This window comes from Barbatula barbatula, assembly GCF_947034865.1.
Source record: "Barbatula barbatula genome assembly, chromosome: 2".
NCBI classification, from domain to species: Eukaryota; Metazoa; Chordata; class Actinopteri; order Cypriniformes; family Nemacheilidae; genus Barbatula; species Barbatula barbatula.
Genome location: NC_136767.1, coordinates 23,672,276 through 23,685,370, shown reverse-complemented (window position 1 = coordinate 23,685,370; position 13,095 = coordinate 23,672,276). Strand labels below are relative to the sequence as shown.

General features: G+C 39.0%; 1 protein-coding gene across 1 annotated transcript; it reads left to right on the top strand.

Moving 5' to 3' along the window:
• Window positions 1-697: 697 nt before the first annotated feature.
• cds2 (CDP-diacylglycerol synthase (phosphatidate cytidylyltransferase) 2) lies at window positions 698-13,083 on the top strand. The gene is made up of 13 exons (XM_079481821.1): window positions 698-876; window positions 3,307-3,449; window positions 3,890-3,986; window positions 4,838-4,935; window positions 6,033-6,172; window positions 7,651-7,709; window positions 7,940-8,022; window positions 8,137-8,224; window positions 8,322-8,390; window positions 8,482-8,634; window positions 9,758-9,877; window positions 10,207-10,310; window positions 10,547-13,083. Exons 1-13 carry the CDS (start codon window positions 811-813, stop codon window positions 10,677-10,679), a joined length of 1,353 nt encoding a protein of 450 aa, XP_079337947.1. The 5' UTR covers window positions 698-810; the 3' UTR covers window positions 10,680-13,083.
• Window positions 13,084-13,095: the final 12 nt, after the last annotated feature.

Sequence of the window (13,095 nt, the reverse complement as noted above, 5' to 3'; positions counted from 1 at the left end):
TCTTCCTGACCACAGGTTTGTTAAAGGTTTTAGTAAGAGGTCAGGCGCAACCAACTCACTGGTAGGACACTGCTGGCACTTAGGTCCATGTTAAATAAAAGAAAAAACACAAGAAATACATACATTCAACATTCATATTTTTTTCATGTTACATACGTACATGCTTTAAAGAATATCTTAGTCCTCTGAATTTAGCATTTGATCTTGCAATCTCAATAAGCAGTAAATATCTTGTAGATGTTGTTTACACTCATGTCCGGTAGATGGCACTGATTCGTATGTTCTGGATAATTGAAGTAGGCCTGTATCGCAGCCAGACAATTGCAGCATCCACAAAGTCCTTATAAATTACATCAAGGGGTAAATAATCTAGTTTATTTTACACTAGAAGAATGAATAGTTTATGTGATCAAAACATGTTCACTCACATGGGGTGAATTTCACTTAGGCCGGTAGCCGAGATATTGCGTTTTACCTAGGGATTAGGATGTTGCAGACGAGTCTTGTTTCGATCGGTTTGCAACTCTCCTTTGTGCAATTTGACCACGACAGCTCATATATTTTTAAGACAGCTGTAGTTGTTTGAATCTGTTGTATCACCACCACACCGTGCGCATTAATCTATCGATTCTTCTTTCTGTCTTCTTAAGCCTTACCGCTAGATGGCGGTCCCCGCCCCGTCATAATACGCATGCGCAGTCGCTTCCCGTCATGTCTCAATAACAATCATTGTAAACGAGTGGCAGACCCCCAAGACGATTGCAAATTCATCGTCTTTAGATCTTTAATTGTCATCAAACGGAGTCCAGCATGAAAGAATTAAGACACCGAGGAGCGACGGAAAAAGAGCTGCAGCATCATCACTCGAAAGATAAGGTAATATGTAAAACGAGCGATGGATCTTGTTATAGCTATCATACATGCTACATGCTGTCCTGTCATGGACAGCGAACATCTGCTGTGTTTCGTTTGAGATACGCGTGGTTGACAACTACGTCACTTTCCGTGAAAGTAACGTTATAACGTCTAAGTTCATGTTTTGGTTTGACGAATGGTTTCTAGCTTTCGTGACTTCCTGTTATAGTGTAACTTAGCAGATTCGGGCTCGAGCTCACGGATGAGAGCATCAGGGACTGATCTTCTTTGTACTTAAGGTTTCCTGTCTGTCCAAACCACACAAAATGCACTTATCAGGCCTCCGCGTGTTTCCTGCCTGGGGTTGCCATGTTACTTAAACGAGTTAAAGTGGCGTGAACAATCCGTGTACTGTTCAGGGAGGCGAGTTGAAACTCACAGAGCTTAATGTTGTCTGACTCTGGATCAGAAAGGAAACCCCGAGTAGAGGATAGCACAGGTGTGCATGGGTGGACATGGAGCTGGAGGTCATAGAGAGGGAAGGCCAACCGCCTAGCAAATGGGTGAGACAACATCATTTATGTACGTTTAGGGATGAGGACTCAAACTGTGAGATCGCATTAACACGACACTTGATTTACAGATTCTATATATATATCTGGATGCATGACGAATGCATGCTTACGTTTGCTGTCTGTGTAGTACACGGGCTTCTCTGTTCATATGATTATTCATTAGTTTGTAAGAATATCCTGAGGTCATTGGCTTGTGCGGTCGACCATGGAACCATGCGTTTTATTTTTGTCCCTTTTGCTCCTTGGGGAAATGTATCTAAAGAAGACAGAAGCAGAACAGTTTCATCTATCTTTAGGGTTACGTCACAGCCCACACCAGAGTGTTGAAGGAAAGAATCAATCATGTATTATAATCCAGCTTGCTATGTTGTGAAAGGGTCTTAAATAATCCACAAGTTCTGAAACATGGAAATCTTTCTTTGATCCTTGTTGCAAAATAAAACCGCTGACTTCAGTTTAGACCAAACTTGATATTGCTGGCTGGTCCATCATGCAACCATGTTGTTTTTGAGTTTGAGATGACCTGGTCCAGGCTTTCTGGCATTGCTAAGCACACACTGCTAAGCATCCGACCCGTTTTATATGTTTTGAATGTCACCGTTTGTCACACAATGAATCTATGTTCAAATGTACTATTGAGAAATTCTGCATTCAAACATTGTGTAATAACTGTGAATGACAAGTGTCACTTTTACTATTAAAATTGTCATGTCTTTCCCCCCTCAGTTAATATTAGTTGTTTGGTGAATCCCTGCTGTTTCATAAGCAGGATAATGTTCAGTACCCAGTTTCTTTACTTATTTTTGGTTGCTGTGAGGGAATTCGAAGAATTCATTCACTTACTCGGAATGAGGCCAGTCCATTAAGTTTATTAGATTAAACTAAAGTCATTGTAATGACAGAGACGCACATTGTGTACTTGTTAAATGTAGGATAACATTGTGGTTATTGTATAACTTTAACTTCGTCTTTCTTTACAATAGACAGGAAGCAGGGAATGTTCTCGTTCCTCAGGGTGTGCTTTGCTAAAACATTCTTTTAAAGTCAACAGTAGATCTTGAGTTATAAATGACTCCGACACATGTCGCCTGTCATTGTAATGTTGCTGCTTTAGTCAGAGTTTCTTGTTCCAGATGTCCAATGTGCTGCAACTTTATCACAAGTCAAATTCATTAAAGTATCTCTCAGTCAGGAAGACTGAACTATATCTCCTTTCTCAGGAACAATGGGATGTTCTGATGAGCTATTTGCGGTCCGAGGGGCGGAACATGGGGGAGGAGGAGGTGGGTGAAGGAGAGGGACGGTATTTTAAAACTCTGGCATGTTAAATATCAGGATGTAGTCCGTCTCCATGGCAACACTGGATCCTCTTATGGTTCGGAGGGAGCTGTCGAGTGTCGGTGCAAGCCGCGATGTGCCAGCTTGAGGGCGCTCTCTGTTAGCAGGTCCGAAGAGAAACCGGGTTTCTAGAACAAACCGACTGGTGCGGCCCCAACTGATGATGACACATGCAGCCTGTTGCTATGGTGATGAAGATAGGTCATTAGTGTTTGTGCAATAGGCTACTGTGTACGCTGTTAGACACACATGCTTCCTTATATAGCATAAACATTTCACAGGCTTTATGTTTACCAACATTTCTTCTCTTTTTCTTCTGGGGGTTAACTCAAAATGCGTGTTTGTGTTTAAAAACGGACACAGCAGGAAAGAACAGATGTCACCCTTTTGTTTTTACTTGATGCATTAGGTTTAGGTGGGGAAACAACCAAAAGAACACAAACGCGTCTTGCAACTGTTACTTAGTATGTTATGCAAATAAAGTGAATGATGACTTCATCTGGCTCATGTTTGTGACATCATCTCTCATTCTCTTTAGGGTTCCGAGACAGAGGGCAGGTCTGATAGAGATGGAGCCTCAGACAACGAGGCTAAATCAGATTCCGGGATTCCCGAGGTTCCTGTTTCTGCCGATGACACACCGGAGGTTCTAAACAAAGCTCTCTCGGGTCTCTCCTCCCGGTAAGAGCAACTTCCTTGTACGATCAAAAATAAGTGAAGGAATTTTTTTTAAATGCTTGGCCGACTCACTTTAGGTTTCCTTGGTAACTTCTTATTTATTTTTCTAGTGGTTTTGCGTAAAATAAGATTTCACTATGTCATACCTTAAATATAAATGAATCTGCTGTGTGCTGTAGAAACACAAGTCACTATTCTTAAAAACCCATTCGAAATTCCTTAGGGAGCCTTGTTTCTTCCTTGTTTCAGGACCACAAACTGAACGGTTTAGTTATGGCACAATGATGTTACTGTATAACCAGTCTCACCAGCAATATTGGAAACACCCGGCACCGTGCAGATGGTTGACACAATAAAAAGCCTCACAAGCTTACGGCCCTCGATTAGGAAGATTATTTTCCCACCCAATATCTTTTGCGTTAATGTGTTTGTCTCTCCTGCAGATGGAAGAACTGGTGGGTGAGGGGTATCCTAACTCTGGCCATGATCTCCTTCTTCTTCTTTATTATTTATCTGGGTCCGATGGTGCTGATGATGATTGTGAGTATCTTCTCTCACCAACAACTTCTTAAAAAGATGTTCTGGGTTCAAACAATTTTTTTACTGGTTATAGTAATAGCTTTAAACCGGTCAGGTTGTGAAGGTTTTAAGTGCAAAAATATTTTCTATTTAAATGGACAGCCACCCTCTGGGGTTAAGAGTGCTAAATTGCACAATGGTTGTTTATAGATAGCGTCTTATGACCCTTAAAGCTGCAAGTCTTCAGTTGCAACATACAATCTGCAAGTCAAATTGTTGGGGTTGATGCTCAATATGTCACATTACAACCAGACATAGTCATGTCAAGAAGTTTTGACATTATAGACTGGTAATTGTGGTGCAGGCTATTTCTGATTGGTCCACTGTCACATACGTATAAAATATTTTTGTATATATCATAATTATAAACTAGAGATGCACTGATACGAAGTTTCTCCACAAATACGATAACTGATTATTCAGAGGGATATCTGCCGATACCGATTATTAAATTAAGAACATTTCTGAATTTGATTCATTCATATAATGGCTATTAATATGGAACATCTAACTGACGATCTTTCTTAACATTTTCTATACATAATTCATTGTATGTTGAGGACTCTGGTTGGCAGAATATATCGGCCCTGATCATCGGTTACCGATTATTGTATGTATCGGTGCAACTCTAGTATAAACCCTGTACCCTAAAACAACTCAGAAAAGCTGAATAAAAAACTATATGTGATGCAACATGCAAGTCTCCTGTATGATCACAGTTTTCACAAGCGACCAGACAAAGCACAAAAGAATGTCCCATCTTTGTACCTTGCCTCTTGTTTACGCATTCTTGTTCTCTCTCTGTTTCACAGGTGCTGTGCGTTCAGATCAAGTGTTTCCATGAGATTATCACAATTGGTTACAGTGTCTATCACTCATACGACCTGCCGTGGTTCCGAACACTAAGCTGGTGAGACCTGCGACACGCACCTTGCCACCTTTGTTTTCACACAGAGTGAATCCCATTCTCCCTCCTCTCATTATCTCTCACCCCACATCTCTCTATCTCTCCCACTGCTCAAGACTGTGATTAGAGGTCATCAACACGATGCCGCTCTGGCTTGAATGTCTTAAAAGTTCTTTCATTTTCTGTGTTAAACTAGTTTATGCTGCACCTATTTATCCAGTCATACATGCTCTCACAAGCTGTATAGAGGTATGCTAAATCCACTCTGGAATAGATCATAGGGAAGCAGTCTTGTTCGTTTTTCGATGCTGAAGGAAAAGTTCACCAGGTTTTTTTATGTGGTATGAAATATTTATAGATATGTGTTCATTTTTATTTGCTGAATACTTATGTTAAAGAATTCTTGAGATCTTTTGCCTTCCGACTCTTTCATAACATTCTTAGGGATGTGCTTAAAGGGATGTTGGATAAAAAAATTACAATTATTTCCGTGAACATTTATTCCAACCTGTAAGATTAACACAAAAGAAGATGTTTTGAAGAACGTTGGTAACCAAACGATATTGCCTCCCATTGATTTTCATTGTATGGACACAAAACCACCGAGACATTTTCAAAATGACTTCTTTTGTTTTACAGAAGAAAGAATCATCTAAAGTTTCTGAACAATATGAGGGTGAATAAATGATGACAGGTTTTATATTAGTAGAATATCTTTTTAAGCTCCATCTCCTCAAAATGACATGAAATTTAAGTTCATGCAAAACGTTTTTTTTCCTTTCTTGTTTGGGTTTTTCTTAACGGTTTTGATGAGATTCACACTTTGACATTTGAACGCTTGGTGAACTTTTCCTTAAACCTCTTTTTAGTTTTAATATATATTTGGTAAGTCAGATGTAAGTTGTAGCACTTGCTCACATTAGTAATAAGTACGTAGCATATTATAGCATTCATCCATGTAGTCATCCATGTACATTTTCTGTCACTAACAGTGTTCTAAATATGACCTCACGACAACTTTAAGCACAATGACTAGATGATTATATTTGAAGGCTTTTTAATAATGTTGTATGACTGCCAGTTGTAACGGTTTCTATTAGGTACTTCCTGCTGTGTGTGAATTACTTCTTCTATGGTGAAACGGTGACGGATTACTTCTTCGCCCTGGTGCAGAGGGAGGATTGTCTACGTATCCTCAGCAAATACCATCGCTTCATTTCCTTTGCCCTATACCTCACAGGTTAGAACCTCATGTTTCAAACACAGCACTTGGAGACACTTGTTGTTTTTGGGGCCAAAAAAAGACCTGTGAGAGCCATGGACTGTTTAAGATGCTGATTATTAATGACTCAACAAACAAATGCTTACGTTAATGCTCAGCCTTCAAGATGGGGTTTGTGTTTCACATTGTCATAGAGTAGTGTTGAGGTTTTGAAGCGTCTTTTAAATGTGAAGTAGGTGCTGTGCAGGATGTGGTTCAGCTCTCTGCATGTCTGTGTTCCCCTGTTCTCATTTTCAAAAAAGCAAGACGTCAGATTTCATTATAGCAGATCTTGAGCATCAACACGTTATACTAGGGCTTGGTGAAATGGCTTAACTATAAACACATCTCTGTCGCCCTGTTGAGGAAATTCAGTTTTTGTTCTTTGCTCTGAAATGGTTTTAAATGGAGAGATACTTTGAAATGGCCTAGTAGATTGGTAATTGGTAACATGATGTAAAATTCCTCTCAAATATGGGATCTACCAAAACTGTCAGTAACAGGATGCTGATCTCATACACTTCCAGCGATGTTTTGGAGATGACTCACTATAGTCTGCATGGGTGTGTCTTTAAACGACTGGGTATTTATTTTATTGCAAGCGCAAGCATAACATTCGCTGTTGCTAAAACTAAGATAGTGTTTAGCATTTACCAATATCTGTTATGTTATGCTCTTTGGGGTTCTGTATTTTTCAGGTATATTTTAACCATGTAGCATAGCTAGCTGGGAAATATTGACTGTGTCTGATATTGGCCCCATACCCTATTCCTTTCATTAGTCGCTAATATAGTCCATCGTATTGAAAGAGCACATGTGAGCGAGGGAGTGAATTCAGACACTCTGCACCCCGCAGGCACCATCTTCTGTGCGAGCCTCATGATTGATGGTTAACAGCTAGCCGTGAGTGTACATTGGTTGTAGACTTGTTATTGCAATGCATCATGGGAATGAATGAGTACATTTAATAATTTCCACTATAAATTCGGACACCACTTAAAATGAATGTCCCCATAAATAGTTCTTAAAAGATATAATATTATAAATTTGAAGGAGCTGTAAGATTTAAGCAGGTCTTTGCTTTCAATTTCTATTACACGCACATTTATTGAGGCTCTTCCACTTCTTTTCAAATGTGTTACTGTATTATGAGCGATCTTATAGCAACCGTTGTAAACAAGACAGCTAACTTCTTAGATCAGACGACTTCGTTGTTTCCAGACGGTCCGTTAAATGACGACTTCGTGCTTAAGTGTTTCCCAAAAAGTGTGCCATATGCATCAGACCTTCAGCCAACGGAACGTGGGCGTGACGTCTGAGGCTGAGACTACTTCCTGTCAAACAGGGCACAATTACAGGGGTGTCAGTGTGACTGGCCCAGAAATAGCCAGACAGACATGCAGGGATGATCTTTTTGTACCAAATGTGTGTAACGTGTGTGATTTGTGTGTTTTCAGGGTTCTGCATGTTTGTTTTAAGCCTAGTGAAGAAACACTATCGCCTGCAGTTCTACATGGTAAGTTTGTATGTTGACTACAGGTCCTCAAATCACCCTCTATTTAAATTCAGTACAAAGACACATGCTTGCTTATTATATGCATCATAAGCAGGCACCCAGAAGGTGCATTATCCAAAATCTTAGGCAGTATTACATCTGTCCTGTAATGATAAAACTATCCCAGAATTAAGCTCAGTGAAAACATTGGCTGACAGAAACGTTGGTTATAAATGTCTCTTTCTCTGCAGTTCGGTTGGACTCATGTGACCCTGCTCATTGTGGTGACTCAGTCCCATTTAATCATTCATAACCTGTTTGAGGGGATGATCTGGTGAGATGATGCATCATGTCTACCACTAAACACTGTCAACATTTACACATTCAAACTATTGGTTTCCGGAGAGTTTGATGCGTTTGTATATCACAACCGGTTATGTGTGTGCAGGTTTATTGTGCCCATCTCCTGTGTTATCTGTAATGACATCATGGCTTACATGTTTGGCTTCTTTTTCGGCCGCACCCCTCTCATCAAGGTTTGTGGTGCTGTGAAAGTAAACGTAACATTTCAGCTGTACCATTTTTGTTACCACACAGCCCTTTTAATACTATTTTTGTCTCTTTTTTGGGCAGTTGTCTCCTAAGAAGACTTGGGAGGGCTTTATCGGTGGCTTCTTCGCAACTGTTGTGTTTGGGATCTTGGTAAGTAAGACTTCGTACGTCTCACAAAACATTCATTTGAGTCTCATGAATAATGACAATAATAATAAATTCTTCCATCTTCTATCTCCAGCTGTCTTACGTGATGGCAGGTTACCGTTGTTTTGTGTGTCCAGTGGAGTTTAATAATGACTCCAACCGTTTCACAGTGGACTGTGAACCATCCGAGCTCTTCCAGCTTCAGGACTACAGCCTGCCGTCTGTGCTGCAATCTGTCACCGGCTGGGTAAACACACACACAATCTGTTACACACATGCTTTGCATGTCTCTTTCTGTCTTTTTCGGTCTCTGTGCTTTTTTCTGCGGTCTCTCATACACAGCATCTGCTTGCTGTCCTCTCTCTGCAAATCTTTCACCATTCTTATAACTCTCACAGTTCCAAGTCACTGGGAACATTCTTTAAAAAAAGGACTGAAATCGTCTTTTTTGGTCCTTGGGCCAACCAGAATTACGTGTTTTAGACGTCATGTTTGCACCCGTGGTGAAAGGTACGACTGCAAAGTGTCTGTCAAAGAGAAAATCGCGTTCATATTTATTATTCAGGTTCTAGAGCTCTGCCCTTCTAAGTGAATAAGGCACCTGAGTGCAATTGATATTCGTCCTAAGTTTGTCGCAGAAGCTGTAGTTTACAGATGATATTTAATCATTATTTTAGAGACTGAATAATTTGCTTCATAATACTTTTATATGTCGACAGGAGCCGCAAGGATTACTTTTGTATTGCTTGTATCTGCTTTTTGACCTTTCTTTTTAATGAAAGCTTTTATTACTCGCATCAGTCAGGTCCTGCACTTTATCTCTCAATAACTCTCTTTACATCAGTCCCACAATTTATTTTCTCAATTCCGCATGTTTTAAAACCGATACCAAAACCCCAGACGCGCAAGCGTTTTTGTTCAGATGGACACGCATCCGGCTTGTATTAGGAAAGGTAACGTGATAAAAATTGCACGACTTTGAGCATGAGATGGTGAGATGAGGGAAACTCTGAAGAAAATCCATATTTTTTCCTGTAGCTCAAATTTGTGATCATGTGATTTGCTGCTGCTCCATTGGTGTCATGTTTTGCACTTAAAAAACTTGTGCAGGCTAAAAGCCTGAAGAAAATTGGCAATACAACCCCCTTGTGCCCACAACACAACAACATGATTTTATTTTTCTATCTGTGTGTCTACATACCAATACGTCATTTGAATGTATCAATATTAGGTAGGTCAGTGGAACAGGGGTCAAAGTTTAAATGATGTCAGATTATTGATAGAGTTATGGATTTCAGGGCTGGCTTTAATAAAAAGACTTTATTTTCTGTGTCTAAATGAAAAATCTGCATTTTTACTTTCTCTGTTAGACCACAGTGAAGTTGTACCCATTCCAGATCCACAGCATCGCTCTGTCAGCTTTTGCTTCAATCATGGGACCCTTCGGAGGCTTCTTTGCCAGCGGCTTCAAAAGAGCCTTCAAGATCAAGGTGGGTGTAATGTGTCCGTGGTCATCAAAGCTCACTTGAAGGTATAAAAAAGACTGGATCTATTTTAAAAGTGTCGACTACTTCCTATCAACATCTAAATGGATCATTCTAGGTTTTAATACATGATGTACATGATGTACTTTTCATTTCTATCTGTTCCGGACATATAGTTTCAACATTTATGGGATGTAGAACGCAAATTATTTTGAACCATTTTTTTGTGTTCTGAGTTCAACAGCAGCAGTCCTTATTCACTATGATTATATGGAAGTTAAATTAATCTTTTATGTTGAGTTTCTAATCTGGTTACGTGTCTCACAACTTTCCAGGACTTTGCTAACACCATTCCAGGTCATGGAGGAATCATGGACCGTTTTGACTGTCAGTACCTCATGGCCACATTTGTAAATGTTTACATCGCCAGCTTTATCAGGTAGGGCTACAATTCAGCGATGTGCATTTGAATTGTTTTTTTCTTGTGGTGTATTTAACTAAGTGATTTATTTTCTTTAGTGTGCGATATATAACTGATCATATTTAATATAGTACACATCTTCTAATCGCAGTTGTGGCTATGCAAGCACGCCGATGTCTAATCTCTTTTTTCAATTATTGTATATCTTTTTTTTAACTCTTTGCTTTGATAATTCCATTAATTGTTCTTTGCAGAGGGCCGAACCCCACTAAAGTTATCCAACAGCTACTTGCCCTGAGACCCGACCAGCAGCTTCACATTTTCAACTCACTCAAGGCTCATCTGACAGAGAAAGGCCTGCTCCCTGCCCTGGAAGTGGCCGCCTAACCTGACGGTCCGATCCAGGGAAATCCCCTCAGAGTGGGCGGATGACAGAGAAAGGAGAAGGTCTTTTAAGAAGTTCCAGGCATGTATGAAAGTGTGAGGAACAAGGGAAGGGAAACAATGGGAAACTGAACTACAACCTTGGCTCATTCCATTTTCAAAGTGTTAGAGAGAAAGTGTGTGTGTGTGTGTGTGTGTATGTGCGTGTGTACAGATCAGTGTTTTGGCTTATTTTATTATAATTTTTTGTGAATTTTTATGTTGATCTCTTACATCACAAGAATATTATTATATTTAGAGAGATGATATTTCATCTGTTACAGTTCTCTGTGAAATGAGCTGTACATTTCCACTTGTGTACAAATGTTCTGTACCTATAGCGTCTGAATATTTTATGGTGTTTATGGTTTGTTTTACTTTTTTGTAATAATGCACTGCACATCACACTGTTATTTCTAGTTCTTGTTTTGTTCCTCTTTTTGCTAGCTTATGTTTTCATATTTGTTACAGAGGTCATATTTTCACAGTAAAGAGCAGATTTAGAGTGTTAGTAATTTTTATTTAGATGAATTTGTTCACTCATATAAAGTATTCACCTCAATCCATTAGGTAAATATATGTGAAGTTCAGCCGCACGAGACAGGTGACGGTCAGGTGAGGAGATGTGGTTTTCTTAAGAGTCCAAGTATGGCAGACAGAATCCTGTCTCACAAAACTAGTCTCACAGCAAACAAAATCATAATTGTTACTCGGCTCCATACAGATCAGAGATGGTTACAATGTTTTTCTTAAAAAACAAATTTAAAAGTTTATCATTAATGTGGTTGAGGATCAAACACCTTTTATCATTTATGGTTTTATTTGAATGTTCTCTTGAGAACAGATGCAAGCTGATTCTTATTTTGTATTTGAGCCGGGCAGGGCCTTCTCACACCAAGGATTGCTTGGATTGGATACATTTTATATGATCCCAATTGCTCCATTGTACCATCTTCTTCACTGTAATGACCAAATCTTCCATGTTCTGTTTTGTTTTTACCACCACTTACTGTAAAAAGTAAGAAAATCCTTGAGCATGTGTGCAGTCTTAATAGCTGTACTTTCAAAACGTTTTTTTCCATGCCCAAACACTTAAGGAAAAATAGGGAGCTTGTTTTCTGAGTTTTGTGAGTTCCTGTGATAAAAACACCTTTACACTTGAAATAATAATTTGTACTGTTAACCATTAGACGAATGGTCAAGCCATACCGTAACCCTCCCTCTTTTTAAAGTTTTCATTTCAGAGTTAAATAATACTTACTGTAAGTTGAACTTGTCCTCATCAGTGCCAAGTGGTGCAAACTGTTCCTTTGCCATTTTTAATTCATTCTTTTTTATTGTAATGTATAAGTTAAGTTCCACATTCTGGTTTTAAAGAGCATTTATTACTTGCATTATATAGGTAAAGATTATACTACACACTGTATATGTTTGAAGTAGAGATTATTCTATTATTACTGTGTTTGTGACTGTCTTCAAAGCCATTCTGTGCTCTTTGTGTATGCGTACAAAGACCAGTCAACAGAGCAATTTAAATGTTTTGTAGTCAACAGAGAGAAAGTCTGTTACGGATGTCAAGAGAATGGGCTGAAAGCTTTGATGGGGAATTTATTAAAAGCCAAATTTCGTACTTAAATAGTATTTGTATTAGTCTTATGAGCCAATCAGATGCTCAGACATTTGTGTGTGTGCCATGTACTACCGCTAGAGGGAGCTCGAGCATTACGTTTTTTACTAATGGGATGAATATTCAATCATTACTCATTGTCATTTCAAAAACGTATGACTTTCTTTCTTTTGCAGAACAGAAAAGAAGGTATTTTGTAGAATGCCCGTAACCTTTGTGTTCTGCAGAAGAGTCATACAGGTTTGAAATGCATGAGGATAAGTAAACGATGACAGAATTTTCTTTTTCGGGTGAAAAAGTTTTGTGTCTTTGCTTTGCGGTGTTCTCTTCTGTTGTTCTGTATTGTACGTTTTTGTTTTAGCATTACTGCCATGTTAATGTGATCAAGTGTTTCAAGTGATGCTCATGTAGCGGTGGTTCTACAAGTGGCAGATAACATCTGTAAACGTGCAGTGGTACATATTGCATTTCTTAATATTTATTCAAACATGTTCAAGACAAAACTACAGATTTTAGAAAAGTTTCCCCTCACAAAGTCTTTATGCTTTGACAAAAAAACTAAATCTCTGTTGAACAAAATGACAGCAGCATTAATTTGTTGTTATTTTATCGAAGTAGTTTCTGTTGCATTCTGTTTTGTAATTTTGATAAAGCAGATAAATGTGCTTTCCTTGCCGCTTTGTGTAGGCCTACAGTGATTTTCCCATCTGTAAATGGTTAATAAAGAGAAAAGCTCAATGTACGTGCAAGCGT